This window comes from Pollicipes pollicipes, unplaced genomic scaffold (assembly GCF_011947565.3).
Source record: "Pollicipes pollicipes isolate AB1234 unplaced genomic scaffold, Ppol_2.1 Scaffold_7231;HRSCAF=8579_pilon_pilon_pilon, whole genome shotgun sequence".
NCBI classification, from domain to species: domain Eukaryota; kingdom Metazoa; phylum Arthropoda; class Thecostraca; order Pollicipedomorpha; family Pollicipedidae; genus Pollicipes; species Pollicipes pollicipes.
In genome coordinates, this window is record NW_023597034.1 from 1,714,870 (window position 1) to 1,735,952 (window position 21,083).

Here is a 21,083-nt window from a genome sequence, read left to right on the forward strand (position 1 = left end):
AAAGTGCCAGGCCAGCACGTGCGCCACCAAAAAATGCCACCGCATTACAGCTGTGTGACACGCTGAGCTGCCGCACATGACCACGCCTGGGCACGAGACGGTTTTCTGGCGGAAGAGATCCGTACGTCCAGATGCCGTCGGCCGTTACAGCCATCACCACTGAGGCGAACATTGGTCCCATCCTCCGGCGAGATAATTTGCCACTTTTTATCCTGAGCATGACGGCAGCGACGGAAGGCCACGGCGCCGCCCGTGGCCGCGAGCGCCCGGGCTGCTCACAGGTACACCCGCAGAGCGTCGGCGATGGGCGTGCGGCACATGGGGCAGCGGCGGTCACTGCCGGCCACGGCGCGCGCGCACTGCTCGCACAGGCAGACGTGTCGGCACGGCAGCAGGATCACCGACCTCTCCTGGTCCTGGCAGACGACACACAGCCGCGGCTCGGGCTCCGGCGGGCGGCGGCCGGCTATCTTGGAGCGCAGTCGGCGCGGGCTCGGCGGCCGCTCCGGCTCCGACTCCGGCTCCGCTCGGTGCCGAGCGCCGCGTCGGCCGGTCGCCGCTCCCAGCCGCAGCCCCAGCGCCACATTCCGCACGAAGGTGCGCACGCAGCGGCACGCGATGTCTGCGGCCGCCAACAGGACGGCGCCGGCCAGCCAGAGGGGCGCCGCGACCGCCCGCACGTCACGCGACACGCGCCGGGCCACCGCGCTCAGCCGGGCGGCGGCCGGTTGCCGCCGCCGGCCCAGCCAGCGCACGGTCAGCGCCGTCGCCCGCCTCACGTCCTGGGCCAGTGCCACCGGCAGCGCGTCCAGACGCGGCACTGGTATCGCGTGGTCAGAGATGTGTTTCGCCAGGCGCTTGGCCGCGTACAGCGCCAGGAGGACGAACGCGGCGCCTACCACAGCCGATGGCGGAATGCTTCGGATCTCATCCACCATGCTCATCGCTGTCCGACACACAAAATTCACGGCGGCGTCGCACGCCGATACGCAACTGAACAGCACGGCTTTCAAAAGCTCGTCCAGCCGCACAAAGCAATACATCACGGTATAGACGATGCCGTAAGGCACCATGGTCAGGAGGTAGATCACCGTCTCGTACATGAACACGACACTGCGGCCGGCGGTGGCCGCGAAGCTGACGACCCCTTCACCGCCGGCCACCACGGTGCCCAGCGCAGCCCTGCCGAGCGCGAGTGTGGCAGCGACGGCGCCTCCGACGGCCGCCGCCAGCGCTTGCAGGCCGCGGCCGGTCGCCAGCAGCGCCTCAGCAGCGGCCGCGCCTGCCAGCTCGAGCAGCCAGGCCAGTGCGTCTCCCACGTCACCGAGGAAGGCAGCGCCGTCGGCGGCCAGGATAGCGAGAGCGGCGGCAGCGCGGTCCAGCAGCAGCAGCAGCGCGCCGACCACCGCCGAGAGCGCCGCAACCAGACGCGACGCCAGCGCGTAGTTCAGCTGCAGCACGAGCGACACGGCCGCCGCCACCGTGTCCACGGCGCCCGCCAGCTCACGGCAGCCCGCCGTCGCCGCCGCCAGCAGCGACATCTGCTGGACAGAAATTATGATGTTGCCGAAGTATTTTCAGGCAAAAATACTGCAGCACATTTTTAAGCATTATTATTTCGAAAATTCACCACAACTTGGCCTGGTCTGAGTTTAGCATGTGTATGTCCCAAGTACAGAACACTATAACATAAGCATCAAAGCAGTGGATTTTGTTTTGCAGACTAGGCTAAAAGTCAGTCAAACTGCATCTTTCCATCCAGTTGTAGAAAAGAAACTGAAAGGTGGAAACCACCACAAAATGTCAGTAATATGAACCAAATGGGTGAGAATATGCCTTATGCTACAGTAAAAATATGTTTGCTTCTAGTTACTCAAACATCCTCTGCAACTAATACAACTATTAGATTCCTGGCAGTAACAGGGCAGAGCATAGTTATCACAGAATGATGTTCTGTAGAACTTTGAGATACTAAGGTAGGTGTAATATCTGCTCCTTAATATCTACAAAGCAACTTAAAATGATGTGTATGGTAGAACCATGATGTAGCAATCTAATCTATGATGTTGCACTACACATCAATGAGACAGGGATGGGTTGCAGGGCTATCAGGTGGAGAGTGACAAGTATAATAATAAGTGGCAGTGGGAAAGAGTTGGGGCAAGGGTTAGGTTTGGTTAGGTTAGGTTACAAGCTTATTTGCATGCAATACTGGAGCTGGAAAGATTACAGAGCTACCTCTATAGAGCATGCTTAGATATCATATTTAGCTGTTATGTTGACCAATCAGCATTCAGTAACCACAAGCTCAACCTTGAAAGGTAGAAGCTGGCTTTGACCAGTCAGGATAGCTTTGATGTGTGTATTGTGCAATCCATGTTGTAGACCAAAGTCTGCCATAATTATAATGATTATCAAGTTTTTCAGGTACGATAAGTCATAAAATTTCCCTATTTTATGATTAATCACGGTCTTTTCTGGGTAAAAAACATGATTTATCTAGTTATTTATAAAGTAAGGAACAAAGTTCCACATTACTGGTTGCACCTGCATGTCATGACTAGCAGATGTGTATTCAAACTACTTTGAAGAATGTCCATAGATGGCTCTGCCCAGTTCATATAGATATGGTTGTGCCATTAACGTTAGCCGCTGGACGCCAATTTATTTTCGCACACCTTAGACAAGGGAATTAGCTGATTTTGTCCACCTTCTCCTGCGTCTTTTGTGCCGCGCCATCCTCAGCATGTGTTACTCGAACTTAACGGCTGAGCTATCATGTTCGAGAAACTCTGAGTCTCATAATACCACTTTCGCCGACCGATACGCTGAGTAGTCGCGTAATCCATGCTATTCACCTTACCTTGGATTCAAAACACCCGAGTGAAGTTTCGGAATTTTTTAGGAGACCACGCTTGTGCCTTTTCCTTGATCATCTTGGCTCATCATCGAGATGCGCGAGCTCGTTACGCAAATACCAACCGGCACTCCAACACGCCCGCCCCCCAGCCCCACGATTATCACCGTGCTCCTGCGTGTTCGGAGCATTTTACACCTTGCGAATAAGTTTGAACATGCTGACAAGGATGGGTATTTATCAGCTGATTGCATTGTGATCCGCTAGAACCTCTAAAATACAAGTTAATAATTTGTTAATATGCACTCATATTAACAAGTATGTTTACGTATATTAGTTATATAACAACATCAATATATATATATATATATATATATATATATATATATATATACATGCAAATGTCCTTTTAATCTTTAAAACCAGATTAAAGATTATTTGGTGCAGCTTACAGTCCATGCGTCTTAGGGGAAACGTCGCAAGGTTGAAAGCATTAAGGCAAGCAGCAGATGTGATGAAATTAGCTCACTGTTCACTGTTTAATGCGTCTGATATTCTGAAAACGCAGTCTGAATCAATTATGAGTACAAACCATGCACGTAGTTTTGACATGCGTGATCAAAAATCTCAAAAACAAAAATCCCGACTCAGGGAGTTGCGGTCTCCGTAGGCTGCACAGCGGCAGCCTCGCGGGTAACACTGAGTTGCGGCCAATGGGTGGATGAAAATAATGATGCATCCGAACGAGTACCTTTGAACGGCTTAGGACTTCGAATTGTACCTTTTGAAGGTAGTTCGGGTGTATATTCCACCGGCGCGATTTTTAGATTACTGTTAATAACGGATTGACATTTACGGCGGCGCGAAGTGGCACTGGCTTTAATCTGGTGATGGAACTGCAGGGGTAGAAAAGGAACGAACTAAATTTGAAAACTTTCGAAGCGATTATTTCACGACGGTTGTTCTCGCACGGGGCGCGCAGTGTTACTTCCAATGGCCAACGCCGTTCAGTGTGCGGAAACTGCAACCCAAGCCATTGTCGTCCTTGCTCCAGATATTTCGGGCGCGCAGGCTCAAACCTTTTAATGTAACTTATTTCACTAACTGATTAGTCTGCAAAATAATGAACATTCTAAGGCAAGCATGGGACGGCCTGGTTCGTTTTGAACTAATTTCGGCCCGCTTATTCAACACTAAGGATACCTCTCACTTATTTTCGGGCAAGAGGGCCTCTGTTGTTTATTGGTGTTTTCGGGTGCGCCGACTGCATTGGTCATTTGGCACCCACACTGTTCTCGGTCAGGAGCTGAAAGGCCATTCCGTTCCACCGCGGGGCGTCTACCGGCTGCAATTCTGGCAACGCGGAGCGGGATCCCCTGGTCAATCTGGATGCCCTTAAAGGGATAAATGATATCGTATTGGTCCTTTTCTGACGCTGAAGGCCTTCTGACCCGCGCATTTGTTCCTGGTTCGACACAGGAAGCCTCACTCACGCAACAACGTCTCTGATCGCGGCAGGTGACTCAATAATTGACGCATAACCTCAACATAAACAACAGTCCTCATGTTGGCGTTGGAATGCAGGGTTCACCGTTCGATACTGGAGCCCTGACTGATACCTACCATTGAAGACTCTTCCATTGCCTCAGTGTGAAAACTCATCATGAGTTCTCATGTCTCTTCTCACTGTCAGAGGGCCCCAACAAACGCAAGATTCGTGGCGCTTCTTGGGCGTTCGTGGTCCCGTCCCCGTCCTTATTCAGCAAATATTCTCCTGGCCAATTCGAGGGCCCTTGTTGACACAGGCCACCCTGTTAGTCACTCTGAGCCACTGACAGAAACACGAGTCCCGCATTTTTTTCAGGGGTCTCGACTGATGTAAACCGCTTGCGCGGCCTTGCCCCTGCTTGAGAATTGGGCCCCCAGACCTCAGACTGACACGGAGCCGATTGTTCGGCATTGGTGATCTCCGACCGAAAAAGCGGAACGCTCTGTCTCAGGGGCCCCCAATCGGTGCAAGAGGTCCTCTATCTGATATTTGAGATCACGTCGCCGGCGGACGGGGGTCCTTAATGTGACCTAGAGCCGGCCCTTGGACCACTGCAGCCTTCCAATCGAGCCCTCAATCTTTTTGTCTTCGAAAGACCTTTCGACCTCTCTTTGGGCCCCTCAAACACCGCTCCTGGTCGACTAGGGCTCACTCAACCCTACAGGAGTCCTGTTAGGCACTGTGGGCTCCTGACCGACACAGGGGTCTCCACCATTGTTCTAGGGACCCAGACCAATGCAAATCGTGGCCCCGGTCTTGTTCCTGTTTGGGAAATGGACCCCCAGGGTTTAGACTGACAGGGAGCCACCGGTTCGGTGTTGGTAGTCTCTGGCAGACTTAGACACCCGCAATGGCCCTGCGGTTCCTCAAACGGTACAGGAGGCCCTCTGACTAATATTTCAGGTCAGGACCCTACGAGCCGCGATTCTTTCTGTGGAAATCAGCAGGCCCCTCGGGCCCTTATGCTCTCCAATCAGGGTCTTGGTCGTCGGTTTCGGTGGGCCGCCCGGCCCGCTCTACAGGCCTCACTGAACACTGTTCTTGGTCGGCTCGGGCCCCTTGCGGGATTGCGGGATCTGTTAGGGATTGCGGGCCCTTGACAGATACATGGCCTTCGACCGGTGTGAATCGCTGGCTCCAGCTTTGTAGCTGAAGTGTAACTGGACAGAACTTTGCCAGCGGTAAGCTGAGCTAACTTGCAGCAGAAATAGTAATGAAGTCTGAGCGGTCCCAGGTGGGGCCAGAATGGCCACCGACAGTCAGAATATGGCATGGCTATGGGACTGCCCCGTAACCGCATGGGGATTGGGGCTCACCAGCGATCAGCTTTTTGAGTCACTGCCCAAGGTTTTTAAATTGATCCATATTTTTCTGTGTCTACCAGCAGACATGTGCCTTGATCCTATGGGCTGATTCAGGATCACGCAGTAGTCTATGGTTATGGGATCATGGGGTCGGATCCAGCAGTCGTTTTAACGGCTTCAGTCACATGTTTGCCTATCTTATGATCAATTAAACTCGTTCCGACGAGAAATCTTTAAATCATTACTTGCACAATGAACGAACTGGAATTGCGAAAAAAACGTAGGTCAAGCCATGTGCGTTGAGTTATTTTACAGCCAGTAATTCCCTTGTTCTTCACTTGTCTAGCTGTCTGGTATCGTTCATTACCTGATCTCAATGTAGCGATTGGGGGCCCAATCGTCCATACGAGGCCACGTCATAATGCCGGGAGGGCGTACCCACCCGGAATGGACGAAGTTATCTAGAACTTAATCGCAGGTCTTCTTGTATAAATGAGCATATCTTACTACAATCCAATAAACCTAATCTATCGATCAAGATGCACGCATTTGTTCCGGTAGTCGTTTGTTGCGACAGTCATTTGTCGCGATAGTCATTTGTCCTGGTAGTCACTTGTCCTGGTAGTCATTTGTCCTGGTAGTCGTTTACCCCAGTATCTGTGTCGTCATTGCACAGCAGAAGACTTCGATTTGATGTTGTTGATATTGGACGTTGTCGTTTTTCGTTTGATATCGCGATATCAAGTTTTTCATTTCATTGTCGACGATTTTGTTGGATAGTCATTATTTATCAGAAGTTGTTCGATGCTTTGCAGTTCACCGTTTTTAGCAGAGTCCTATCAGAGCAAAGTTTGAAGGCTTTTCGGAGGTAGGAACGCACATTTCTGGTCTAGCGCAGTTCTAGGCAATCGTTTGTGGCTCTGAGTGGCCTCTGAGCATCTGATAGCTATTTGTAACTTTGCTACACTGTTTGTAGATCAGCTGTGATGTCAATGCCAAATTTGGTGATCTATATCTCGTGACCTATGCGACCCAGCAAACTAACAGCATCATGGACGTAACATGGCATTTAGAAAAAACCTTTGTACCAAATGATCGCGGCCGGACAGGCTATGATAAAGATGCCAAGGTGAGCCCGACAGTTCATCCGGTGGTGAGCTGTTGTGGAATTGCCCTCTAATTTGTAGTAATCGCTCTTCAAATGATAATTACCCGCATCGCGCGCGATAATAAGTATTTTTACCGAGCGCCGCATGCTGGCCATCGACCGATGTGCCGTTAGACCGCAGTTACTAATGGTTTGTAAGGGATGATTTGAGGAGAAAAAGATCAGGTATGCCGATGAGCAATTTACATTGCCGGCCGATAGTGCTCCTATTGGCCTCCAAGGATATCGTGCACGCGTTCAACCTCACAACCCTCCGCGTGCAACTTAACGTATTTCAGCCCATTGTTTGCCCTCTCCTTCTGTGTCTTTGGGTCTTGGATGGGTGTTCCTGCATTGCAACGACCTTTGTGCGTTTCGTGGGTGTTAGTTGCATCGTGAACAACGGGTAAGCCACATCTGTTGCAATGGCGGCCGATGAAACAATTGGACGGCAAAACTACGGCGGAACGAGAAGTCATGCGACCCCGTCCTTAGATTTTCTGGGGATATCTTTCTGGCACTTCGTGTAACCTCGCAAAAGGTCTCAGTAGTCTTTGGATATTAATCACGCATGTTTTGAGACCAAAAGCACGTTCTAGTATTCCTGGCTAGCTAAGTAGCAACGCTTTCCAAGAACACGGCTATGTAAGTTCCGTGCTGATGTGCAGCATGGCTTGTTAAATATGTTCACGAAAATTTAAAATAGTCCGATTTTCAGGAAAATTTCCTGCTGCCCTAGCCTGGCGGGATCAACTATCAACCTAGCTACATTATAGCTGCAGCCACTCGCGAGATCAAGCCGAGGCTTGCGCGCTGCATGTTTTTCAGCGAACTATTAGATTGAAAATGACAAAGGGTCTTATCGAACCGCCCCTCCTACTGCAAGGATGTAACATGGAAAGGGGATGTTTTGAGTCTTCACGGAGGGTAGCAATGGGAAAATGCCCCTTTTACACAACGCATCTCAGGGATGTAGCTTCCTAATCAATTGGAGGGAGCGGGCTCCAGCCACCCCCAACATGGGCTCCACCAACTTTGAGAAGAAATTAGACTAAATGTGGAGAAAAGCCTGTTTGCTGGCGTATTTTCGGCCAGGTGTTTTCATTTTCCCACCACTAAGCCTCCTCTTCACTTCATTCTGCGAAACTGCGCCCCTGATGCATTGTTAACGCCAGCTGTGGTTGTAAATCATGCCAAACTTTTTCATAAAAGTCATGAATTTTCACAGGCTGGTACCATTGGGTTCTGCCGACGACAAGCAACACACTTATTTCGTTTCGCACCACTCGTTTAGTTAAGGGCCGAACGGGCAATATCTGTGTGAGATGTTATGCTTAGCACGACGTGGCCGTGGTCTTGCCATGGCAGCCATGGCTTCGCTGTGACCATCACTACAGCATGGCTTTGGTCTAGCCATGGCCTTGCAGCCTGGGGTCGATAAAACATAGCCAGCCTAGCCTGGCTTAGCCAAAGCATAATCAGCGGAACAGAGATAGGAAATGTCGAAACTTCATCTTGTACTCCATGAACTGTCTCCAACTGATGTGTTAGGATTTCGTTCAACGTGTTTTTGTTGTGATGGCTGATTTCTAATTATCCGTTGTATTTAATGATACAACATACTAGTACTTTTAACATACGGCCGGATGTTTGGTTGAATGTGACCTGCTCAGTTTGTTCCCCCTCCCCTGATATCTCCAAAAAGCTAGACACACCAGATTCACGGGTTAGGTGGGACTTTATTTTCCCTCACTTATGACAATTTTGAGGCCCCTACAGTGCTGCCTACGGGTCAAATAAGGTTAAAGAATACCAAATTCCAGATCAGTGTCCGAAATGTCATCAGGCCTGCTCACGCAACCAGCTTCAACCCAGATGCCTCCTACAAACAAGAGTTAATGGTGTTTATATCAGATCAAGGACTTTCCTTGACTATTAGAAGATGAAAATGACCAAGAATATGACATGATTTTGATATTTGAATTTATAAACGTTGTCCAATACTAACCCAATGCAGCATGCCTCAGAGAAAAGCTTGAACGCAGTCACTTATATCAGTGGCCTCTCTGATCTTTACTTAGTCAGAAAGGGATCTTTTGAATGGCCCGATACGTGGAAAATGCCACTTTATGCTTCATACATCCACTGCAAGGTCATGACGGGTGTATTATCAGTGCCATGGATACAACGGATAGCTGCACTTATAGAAGCAGCACAGACAGAACACAGGGCATGCTTTGATGTGACCAAGAACATGGCTCTATGCTCGAGTAGCCCAATATCGTCGCGGAAATTTGCTTCATACTCATCAGGATACAATCGTGAATGTTTTCTCTATCTTGCTGCATTGGCAAGTTGTTACGCCAGAATAATTGATAAAATACCCTTTCACACAAGCTTACGAGACGATTATTGGGGACATGGTTGATGGGCACACCATACCCTACTTTAGCATCCAGTTCTCATGAGTACATAATTCCACATTAGAGTCAATTGATCGACCCGCGACGACTCCGTTGGTGCAAACATAATCTCAAAATAGCAAATTGAGCGGACATGCGTTTCACACTTGATGGCCATTTCATTACCGGTGCTGAGACCAGAATGGGAAGCTCATATGACATAGGCATGTCCCTTAAATACGGTTTGTCTCACATTCCAGTGACATTTGCGTTCGGTCGCCTCCCGCCGCCCGTCGACCTGTGGAAGCTCTGTCTCCTGGTGCTATTGCTAGGCGGCGCTGCTGTGGCCTGATGCTCATTGCCAACATTCACTAGGCGACCGAGTGAGCTTTCACAGCGCCTTAGAGCCGCCGTAAACGCTCTGCACTTTGGAGGTGTACTGGCGGTGGTGCATGTCGTAGTTTCGGATGTTGGAGCGCACCGACTGCAGCATGGCGCTCAGGTCGGCCTCCTGGCGGGGGTAGCGCAGCGTCGCCGACTTGTGCGCCCGCTCCGCCCACGACTGTGCCTTGGGTGGCGGCATGTTATTGCGGTAGATGCCTGAAACGAAAATAATCGCATTAGGATGTCAATACACGGTAAGTACTCGCCGCGAGCCCATCGTGGACTCGTTATGATGAAGCAGGCTTGGTGTCTTGGAAAAACGTTGTATAACATCATAGACAGTCATGATGCAGATCATGCTATATATTCAAAGATCTAGAACATGACTAAGAGGTCACATACCTTTGTGTGAGACTCTCTTATTATGTCAGCACCTCCTTCCTTGCTAACACGAATGTGGAAGAGCTACTGGTCTCGACCATGAGCGCTTTAAAATCGAACATAAGTTTCGTGGTGAGATTGAACGCTTGAATGCAAAGACCTAAGAATATATATCTTGCCTTGGATGTAGATGTTGACGAAAATGACATCCTGTTGGATTAGTGGGTCCAAATAGACCGTCACCTGCAATGTTGGGTATATAGCTTGAGGTCTGCTCGCTGTATCTACCCCACCATGGTCCCACCGCGGTCCCGTTTCTTGTAAAAGCGCACCAGTCCGTCATCGGCCGCGGTTGGTCCATGGCCTGGACCCTCGCCAGAGCGCTGTGTGGAGCCGCCCTTGGTGCGGTCGGCAGGGGTCCGCGGCAGCACTCTCAGGAGGACAGCAGCGGGCTCGTGTTGCCAGTTTCGCCGCCGGCCGCCAGCTGCCAGCGCCGGCGGCCAACAATCCTGGCTATTCGGACCCGCCGCCGGCGACACGGCGACAGCGGACGGCGGCGACGGCCGCCCGATTTAGCCGCCGTTGTCTGCGGCCAAGCCGGCGCGCGGCGGATATAGCCGCAGCGTCCGGCCGTCCAGGCGACCCAGGACACCGCCATAATAGGAGTGGTGGCTGAGCCGCCTCCGCCGCACGACGGGGCAGCCGGGCTGCTTCTTGCTGAGAGGCTGACGGTTATTGGGAGGGAAGGGGACAGAGAAGGGGGAGTGAACGCGTCGCTGAACAGGTTTTATAAAGAAGAGCTCAAGCCACTTGGCGGCAATGGTGGCAGAGCCTCCGTAGAGATGGGGCAAACGCCTCTTTTGCTTCGTGTCTTTTTATGCACTGTCATGAGGTTAATGAAAAATTTGCCCGGAGATGGGGACAGCTGGCCCCTTGCCTCCAGTAATACACCACCACTGCTTGCTGTGTGATTCAATGGGCCAGTGAAGACATCAATTCGGTCGGTAATTCTCGGCGTCGGCGGTGACTAGAAACACAGCCGCGATGCCAAACTAAAGCCCACAAACACGGCTGTATGCAGATAAGACTGAGTCACCAGGGCTTTACGAACTTCGACGCCCGGACGATTTCTCAGTCAGCGCTCCTCACTCAAGTCACGTTCCAACCGAGAGGAATGCCGCAGCTCGTCTGCCGTTAATGAGAGCCGCCGTCGTCGCGGCCGAGAGCTCGGTGCCTCATCTGGCGCGACAGCGGTGTGTGCAGCCGTGCCAAGCCGTCTGCGGCCGGGACGGGTGCCGGCCGTCTCTCCCGCGCGCCACGCGTCGCCCGCTGCTATTGGCCGATTGGAGCTGGCGAGAGGCCGACACGCACTCTGGTGGTCGTCAGGGCGGCTGTCACGCGCCAGTATACTGTCGTCAGGGCAGCTGTCACGCGCCAGTATGCTGTCGCCAGCTCAAACGTTTGGCGTCTTTATCGGTAGTTGTAATCATCACAGTCCATAAGTGTCCTCAAATCGTCCGCGGGCTCAAGACCACCAGGAAGGCAACATATGAGAGTGACGGTTGTAGACGTGGGTTGGGGACTGGGGGATATTGCTTTGTTTGTTTTCTCTCTGCAACAACTTGGGCATTGGTTTGTTTCTCTGCATGTAATGCGGTATACCTGGTGCTTATCTTTCTCCAATCTACTGCCCCTTATTGGATCACAGAGTTCCCAAGTTTCCGTTTCCATCTGGCCTGAATTGTCAGCTTTGCTACCTGCGCTACCCCATTTCCTCCCAGTAGAAGAGTCCTTGGTAACTGCATAACTCACTGCCAGATTTGCTGTTAAGGTAGGCCATCATATTGCTGTAGTAGGTCTCGCCGTAGTCGAAGTTCATGCGGTACATTCTGGCCTTGGGCCGGTTCCAGAAGACCGGGTAGGGCGACTTCCTCTTCTCGATCTGCTGCGGCGGCTCGTCCAGTCCGTCACCCAGCGGTGGAGCTTCGCCGTTCACCAGAGCCTCGTTCAACGGCGCCTCTGCCGACACAGCCAATCAGAATGCTCAGCACAGATAAACCAATTAGAGCGCTCAGCACAGAAACAGAACCAATCAGGTCAATCGTTCAGTTTGGCGACAAAGCCGATCAGAGTGTTGGCCGTTTTTTTACGGTGCAACGGGCAGGCTCTATACTGTGGTGTCCACTCAGCGCTCCGTGTTGGAAGTTGCATCTGTCTGACGCTACATCCCTCCAATGCCGGATTTGCTGCTTCCGGGAGGGGAGAATACTCAGGGTAGACAGGCGATTGACCGGTAGATATACACCAACATATCTATGTGTGTCTGTGAACAGGCCGCCTCGGTAGTCGGTTGAAGGATTCTGGAGCCGGCTTCTGCGGTCACTAGGTTCGAATCCCAGCGCGGGCGGCGCATTATTTGGCCTGACTGGCATAGAATCGTCGGCTCACAGCCGACCAAGACCAGTCAGCCCAGGCCCAGGGCGACCGTGCCGTAGCACTGCGTTTACGCGGAGCCTTTCACAGCCCATTCTGGCGGAAAGGTAGAGGAAACATCTGTGGTTGACCTGAACAACGCAATTTGTGTGCCGGGTTCTGAGCACACTCCCCGAACTTTGTTCATTAAATACGCTTAACTCATTCGCAATCTTGCAAAATATCAGAATAGCTGAGGGATGTGTTGCAACTATCGGGGAATTTAAAGGTAATCTTCGACACAGAACACCTACCACATATGCGCTCAATCACGACACTTACAGACGCATGCGTGCACACACACACACACACACACACACACACACACACACACACACACACACACACACACACACACACACACACACACACACACACACACGCACACACACACACATATATATATATATATATATATATATATATATATATACATATACATGTACATATACAATTATGCCTACAATATTCATATATACGTAAAAACACCCTATAAGTCAACTTAACAACGGTGGTGCTGAGCTTATCTGTTGAAAACATTATTGCACTTGGATTTAAACACTTTACAGATATGTTCTGTATAGGCTGCATGCGAAGAACGTACCTATTTATTAAGTACATTCAAGGCACAGCATTACTCAAAACATGTAGAATGGAAAAGCAAAGTTGCACAGTCATACGTGCACATGCATGCAATGACAGTGCCTGCTACGCATAACTTCAGATTGCCCAAACTTTGCTCAAAACGAAGAACTAGATGCACCTGAGCCTAACGCTCAGTCTACTGCTTGTCGGTATGGTCTCTGCTCTTGCACTGAAGTCGGACTGCACGCATAGTTCACAGACGTTTTACTGCAGGAGATTATCACACAGTCTACTACCCTCGCGCAAATCATGCGTTACCTTCATCCTGCACCAGCTCGGGGTCAGGCTCTGAAAGTCGCCATAGATTATCAAAGATTGCCACTGAAACACGGACACTGGAGTTTTCGTCGTTTACGTTTCGCGTGCTGCGGCGATAGACAATGACCCTTCGGACCAAAGATCGTCTGCCCTCTCTACATCAACTGGGTCGACACCCCGACACCCACGGGTGTCGATTCGTATTCTTTTGTGAGGGCCCTGGCCACTCAATGTTGAGTTGGGCTCCCAAATGTTGACTTTGTCCCCAATGTTTTTGGCTGGAATGCTACAAAGAGGGGGTTAAAGATGATCATAACAAGAAGACTGTCTTCTTTTGATCTGTCTGCCGAGTGGCGTCTCGTGCCACTCTCATAACAGAAAGCCATGGCTGCTCTCACCACAAGATATAAGTCCTAGCATCTGAGCGGATAAACAATGGCAATAAACTGCGCATGCCTAGCCCCATAAGACACGCATTGGTTTGTGAGGTTTAAGTGAAAAGCTCTGGAATACGGGGATAACCTAAGTCCTTCATGGCTAACCCCGTCTCCGTCCCCCACTACCAAAACGCGTGTCGCCTCCCATGACCGCCATAGAAGAGCGCCATCGGCGCCCTAAGGTGGCATCTAAAGGAGCGCCTTCACGTGTCGATCTGAAGAGACGCGTGCGTCCAGTGCCTGTTCCCTGGATCCAACCCTACATGACTTCAACACTCCTTAGATCAAGGACTTATAAATTATACAGAGCGTAACTTATAAAAGCACTTTATTGCGTTTTATCAAAATAAAGTGGGCTAAATCCGGTGAGAACAATGGGGGTGGGTGGGTAAGTTGTCGGGCTTTTGGCTCGTCCCCCCTCAATAGTTTACAAAAATTGACACTTCTGCCAACACTTGTTGGTGCGGTTTAGGCATCGGCATCAGCGTCAGACCGACCGTGGCGCCGGCCCAGCCCTGCGTCCGTATTTCAAGGCGGTTTTCCCGGTGGAATGGTGGCTGTCATAATCTGACTGGAATACGCTTACGTTTGTTCAGCCTTGTGCTGTGGGCGTCAATATCATTCCAACACACGCTCTGGTAAACCCCAGCTGGCACTTGGCGGGCTATCCCGCCGGGCGTCGGAGCTATGCGGCACACTCTACCGCGCGGCGTGCTGCCGAGCTCCGCACCGATCACGACCGTCCTCCGATTTGACAACATCCAGCAAATGCACATTCCTTTGGAAGCGTACGATCCTAGCAAGTGCGATGACAGTCTTTATCTGTAGGAATTGGCTCCACCAAAAATCGGTTCTAAGTGAACTGAGTAGACATTTACGTCATCTCCTGATGACGCCCCGACTTTCTTTTTCCCTGTCATGTTGGTTCGGTCGTCACAGTGTAATCATGTGTTGAACTATTTGCGTTCACAAAGGAATCATTGCGGTATATCGGTGCTTTCAGATATATTTGAGAGCAAGAACTCGCTCTCAAATATGACATCATTTTCGGCCATACTATTAAGGTGAATTCAGCTGGACACAACGTTACCGAGCTGCCAGTATTTCCGCTGCCTTGTATTTGTTGAAAACAAAACATTGTCTCGTAGAGTCATAGTTTATGCCCTTCTCTGGAATCATCAGTCTGTGAGTTCATTTAACAGGCCTAGGTTCTTTTACGGGCAACTATCTGTCAACTGCTAATGGTAAACCTTAACCAACTTTTTAATTTCTACTAAAGATACCTTAATGGCTTTCCGGGAGGAGATCATTCAGGACAACTCCTTTGACTGGCATGGCTGATAACAAAAGATTCATGCAACCTGTGGTCTAGACGTCTAAAGCACTCCAGGGTTCAGGAAAGAAACATCATGTTAGATTTTCCAGAGATATGAGATGCCTTGCCGCTTTTCATCCTCCCTGGAATGACCTGCACAATGTCACGGGTGCGGTTACATGGTCAACGTCTACATGACAGACCCGAGGACATAAGTTGATTTCTACGTTTTAGATTGAACTTTTTTAGCTACATTTTTTTTGGTTTTAACAGCTCTCTTACCTATCATACCACATAGTTCGCATCAAATAACTAAACATTACATTTGTGTGGCCCTGTTTTCTGGAGACACGACAATTTTAAGTTTTTGACGCCAAGTGAGCCGACTTTTTTAAGGACAACTCGGAAGAACGCAGATTCAGATAATTTTCTTTACAAATTTGCAGCATTATGAATCATGCCAGGTGCTTTCTGACTAACAGGCAAATTAACCAAAAACAGTTCCTAAGTGAACATTCAATGAGACTAATCGCTCACACTGCAGCCTTCACGATTTTACAGTGTCTCAGAAAGCGATGCTTGTGACTCCGGCTACAGCACTAAATCTGTTAGTGCCCTAGATATCTGTTAGATAACGGGGAAGAGGAAGCTTTTTCGTATTCATTAGAACTGTTTACTGTGTTCCAGTTCGTAGATTAGAGGGTACTCTAACACGTGACTGTGGGCTACCAACACTGCACACAAACACGGCCATTCGAATCACCATTAGTATTTATTTCTCAGCTTGGCAGCTCTTGGATACCAACCTATCTACAGCTGCAGCTGCACTTTCGCTAGATGATGCATTCAAACACTTTGCACCTGCTAGGGGAGGGGAAGGCGCAGACGGAGTGCTTCTGGTGGCTATCACGCCTATGTGGGCCGTATGACTGAACTAGGGAGGGGGAAGGCGCAGACGGAGCGTTTCTGGTGGCTATCACGCCTATGTGGGCCGTATGGGTGAACATGCGCCAGTATCCAACCAATGTGCCCAAACGGTCTAGCGACTAGCCTATGGTCCCCTGACAACATTTGGCTGCGCCTAGGACAACTGGTCCAAACTACAGACTATTGCACACGTTTGTTTCATGGCGTGTAGCGCCTATCCTACGGCGACGTAGCAGTGGTATCTAACACTGCGCTCTTCACCCAGCAACCGTGCACTGTACAACGTGCAGAAGACACGGTAACGTCTGTGCTACGTTGCTACGTGCCGCTGCGTTTCCATGGTCGGCTATTTCCTGGAAAGGTTCTTCGACAGATGCTCTCTCGACTAGAGCCAAATAGCATCACACGAAGCTTATCGCATACCGTCGATGACCTGAGGCGGCCACTCTCGCTCCTGTTCCTGCATAGGGTCAGCCGGCTCCTGATCGGGGGCGGGAGCCGCCGCCTCCGCCTCCTTCTTCTTGCTCTTCTTCTTTTTCTTTTTCTCTGTAATGGTGGCCAGCAATGTCGGTGCGTGAGCCAGTTCTCTCAGATGCGTATACCTCCGAGAAAGCTTAATGTGTTGCTGGAACATCACCTGCGTCTTGTTTGAGGCCTTAGCCTTCGGGCATCTCATGTAACCAGGTCATCGACGTCATTATGCTTTTGCCTTTAATTACAAAAGTGCAGATGTGCCTCGAGGGATGTCGCTAATGGCCAAGCCCGTGCCAGAAGCGGGACAAGCCAACCAGACACCGCAGGCAGCGCCAAATCCGGCCCTGGCGGTGACCCTGGCCGCCGACTAATCGCCCGCGGCGCCCCCTGGGGCTGGTCTCATGACGACCCCAGCCGCCAGACGGACGGGGCTTTGATGACGCCCGAGGGACGTCAAGGATGCTCTAACGTAAGCCGCCGGCACGAAGCCGACGACTTGTCACCGAGACGCTGCCAGCGCGTCGACTTCGCGGCGCGCCGCCCGGCTGATCTTGGCAGACGCCCTGGCACGGACAGCGGGACGCCGGCCGATGTAAGGGATATGAGAGAGGTGTTTTGACGGCTGGAGATATCGAGCGCCCAATGTCTGTCTCGCGAAATCCATTTGCGCTGCCAAGCCTTGATTTATACTAACGGAACATTCTGCTGCCGTTCAATGTGTTGAATAGGCCCCATAAATTTGGTAACATCATCACAATATCAAAGCATTGACCTCAATTTTCGGCGTTATTGACAATATGTATCTAATAAGCAGCAACGGTGCTCTTAGTTGCTGAATGATGATAAAACGTCGAATTAATAGCTTGCTACTGATATTGTTGAGATAAATAGATGCTACTCCCATTCATTACCGGACAACTTCACTATTGGCCAAAGGCCTAATGAAAACAAACATGCTGTCAGCACCAATGCTATTCTACTACACATTATAGCACACAACGCAACACGTTTTCCGCGCTGTCTTGTTACGTATCGCCTAGTAGCTCAAAAGTGTTGGCGCGTTTTCCGAAGTTTACGGTGCCGTGAGCCGTTATTGCCAACCCCTGGCGCGTACTACACTGCAACATTATTACCTGGCCACCCAACAACGCCCAACGTCACCTGGCCGCTGCCTGGCCAACGCCAGCCGGGCTCTTCCGCTCGCGCCCTTTCCTGCGCCGGCGGCAGGTCACGGCCCGCCAGCTGGCGGTGACCCGACCGGCCGGAGCAGCCGGCGCCGCCGCCCGGCGCCCCGTCTCTCGCCCCCCCCCCCCCCCCCACGAGCCGCCCGCAGCGGCGATGTGGAGGTGGCGCAGCGGCGTCCTGCCCGACCGAGTCGTCAAAACAAACACCGTCGCCAACCGACGGATGTCCGCTGGGGGCCGCATACTTACAGCGTCCGGGGACTGCTGACGTTAGAGTGGAAGTCGACGCGGGTGGCTTTCATTTGACAACGGCCGACCCACAACACATGCCAGATGTCTTCACTTTGTGGGTGTTGGATGCCGCGGGAGCAGGATGCTTCGGTGAATGACTGCGTAATGTTGCAGTCCGCCCGTTCAAAACGGCAACCGATCATCCGGCTCACCAAATTATGCTCAAGTGACTATGAAGTGTTTGGAGGCGTGCATGTCAAGCTGACGATACCTCCGGTCACAGGATAAGCCGCTCACAGACTGCTGACTGTTTAAACGGAGTATTGAACGGATTATCTGAACATCTGAACAGAATTTAATCAGCATGCATACTAAGTAGATCATTCGCAAGGTCATCCCTCGTATTCAGATGGCCCTGAGCCCTGCAAATTAAACACAAACATGCAGCTTGTCTGATCATGCCAGGCTACAATCGGCTGCAAGTTGTGGGCAGCTGCAATGAATTATAAGAAAGAGTCAGATCACGTTTCAAGGATTTTACGGATGACCTTGCAAACGGGATCTAAACAAGCGTTCTAGCTAAGCCAAATCATCAGACCTGCTTGCGCCCACTCAGCCTCTGCAAACGGAAGGAAATCTGTGTGTAGCTCAGACAAGTCAGCTGACTTCCACCTAATGCACGTTATCCACAGCATGTCATACATTTCTGCTGGTAGGATTGCTTTGAGTTCACAATGCGTGTCTTGCTTCTTACGAAAAACAACAACAACACGCCGCGATGGAAACAAGATAATCGCTGCGACTGCCGATCATGAAGAAGCTTCCCGACGACTGCGAAGCAATACCTGGAAATGTTTTGACACCTTTTGGTTTTGTTAGGCATAATAGCGTCTCTCAAACCGGCAACAGTGCTGGGAAGTCACACAGTGGCACAGCTCTTCTAATCCGGGCGGCACACGGACGGCATCCTCGCAATCTGCTCGCCACACCGGTGCAGAATGCAGCCAAAGTCCAGAGCACCGAACGTGCCCGCGCTCTGGCCACAGGCCCGCTGCCACGAGCCGGGCCGTGGCGCGCCGTCCCGCCTCTGCCATTCAAGGGCAGCCGAGCCAATGTCTACGAATGATGTGGCGCGACTCTGACCCGACCGTTCAACAACCTACCGTTTGTGTCCGCCATGTCCCGCAAATGAGTCCTCCAACGTCCGTGAGCACCTGCAGAAGACTGGCGGCCGCACCGGCGCGACCCGGCCGCTGCTCCGACAGCGCGTCACGTGACCTCGACCAAGCCAACCAGCCATCCAACCGGGTCCCGGCAATTTAGAGGACGCAATATGACCACCGCAGCTGATGAGCTCCTAAGCACGACCAAGTAAACAAATCCTGGCAATGCGACTTCACCAAAGGGCAGTGATTTCCTGGTTTCATGTTTGTGACCGAGGGATTGAGGACACCGCAGACATTTCGAGTTGATATTGGTCACAATAAACAGCACTGCATGTCTGCGCCGTTTTCATGGTCTAATATCCGGTTTAGGCCACGCCGTCTGGTGTTCGATATGGGTTTCGGTCAAAATGACCACAACCGCTCTCCCTTGGATTACTGGCGCACCGTTGGATCATACAGTTCTGGAATCTGTTAACCAGAAGCTGCTCTCGACAGATTCGCCTAGACCGTATAATTAGCTTCACGTCTTTATCTGTTCTGGTTACTGAGAACTGATGTTGATCTTCGAATCGCCCCAAACAGCGCGTGGATCCATCGGCTGCATTTGCGCACCATGGAGTGCAGGATCATCTGGGTACGGAGACACACACTTTTGCCAGGACGATTTCTTGTTTCTCATCCAGCAGAATCTACTTGCTCTCCAGTTTCTTGTCTCCGCATTTTTTAAAACAGTCACTTGGGAAAGCTTTGCAAAACAATTTCTCGTGAAATTGCGTCACATGACAATTTACCAGAGAAATTTAGTTTTCCGAATAGCGTGGATGCTCATGCATGCAAATTCATACAGAATACTTCTGAAGAATCACATCCGTTGTTCCTGAAAACTGCTTAAACCTGCATTTTGTCTTTAGAACAGCCACACCGACGCCGGACCGCTCCCAGCTCCGGTGCTGGTGGAGGTCAGGGGCTCAACCAGAGCGGACTGAGCCTCTTCCCGTCTCAGTCGATCGCTCCCAAGGTGCAGACAGCAGTGTAGGTACAGATCACTACCAAGGCGCAGACAGCAGTGTAGGTACAGATCACTCCCAAGGCGCAGACAGCGGTGTAGGTACAGATCACTCCCAAGGCGCAGACAGCAGTGTAGGTACAGATCACCCCCAAGGCGCAGACAGCAGTGTAGGTACAGATCACTCCCAAGGCGCAGACAGCGGTGTAGGTACAGATCACTCCCAAGGCGCAGACAGCAGTGTAGGTACAGATCACTCCCAAGGTGAAGACAGCAGTGTAGGTACAGATCACTCCCAAGGCGCAGACAACAGTGTAGGTACAGATCACTCCCAAGGCGCAGACAGCGGTGTAGGTACAGATCACTCCCAAGGCGCAGACAGCAGTGTAGGTACAGATCACTCCAAAGATGCAGACAGCGGTGTAGGTACAGATCACTCCCAAGGCGCAGACAGCAGTGTAGGTACAGATCACTCCAAAGGTGCAGACAGCAGCGTAGGTACAGATCACTCCCGAGGTGCAGACAGCAGTGTAGGTACAGATCACTCCCAAGGTGCAGACAGCAGTGTAGGTACAGATCACTCCAAAGATGCAGACAGCAGTGTAGGTACAGATCACTCCAAAGGTGCAGACAGCAGTGTAGGTACAGATCACTCCAAAGATGCAGACAGCAGTGTAGGTACAGATCACTCCCAAGGTGCAGACAGCAGTGTAGGTACAGATCACTCCAAAGGTGCAGACAGCAGTGTAGGTACAGATCACTCCCAAGGTGCAGACAGCAGTGTAGGTACAGATCGCTTCTGAGGTGCAGACAGCAGTGTAGGTACAGATCTCCCCAAGGTGCAGACAGTGTCCCCACGCTCGGCAGCGGGCATGCCCCCATAACAAGACCAATCCTTCATGTCTGGAGGGAGAGAGTCTTTCCACGGTCTCTTTAGGCCTCAT

At 51.1% G+C, this 21,083-nt stretch overlaps 1 protein-coding gene across 2 annotated transcripts; it reads right to left on the reverse strand.

Moving 5' to 3' along the window:
• Positions 1 to 9,003: 9,003 nt before the first annotated feature.
• Positions 9,004 to 19,201, reverse strand: LOC119110293 (uncharacterized). 2 transcript variants are annotated; one of them, XM_037234061.1, is made up of 6 exons: positions 19,131 to 19,201; positions 18,566 to 18,586; positions 16,502 to 16,624; positions 13,400 to 13,429; positions 11,837 to 12,043; positions 9,004 to 9,859 (listed from the first exon to the last, which is right to left on the reverse strand). In XM_037234061.1, the coding sequence occupies exons 1-6, from the start codon at positions 19,144 to 19,146 to the stop codon at positions 9,651 to 9,653; spliced, it is 606 nt and encodes a 201-aa protein (XP_037089956.1). In that variant the 5' UTR covers positions 19,147 to 19,201; the 3' UTR covers positions 9,004 to 9,650. The 2 variants fall into 2 exon arrangements, with proteins under 2 accessions (XP_037089956.1, XP_037089957.1); XM_037234062.1 differs by lacking the exon at positions 16,502 to 16,624 and having other exon boundaries at positions 19,131 to 19,170.
• Between the last annotated feature and the right edge of the window lie 1,882 nt (positions 19,202 to 21,083).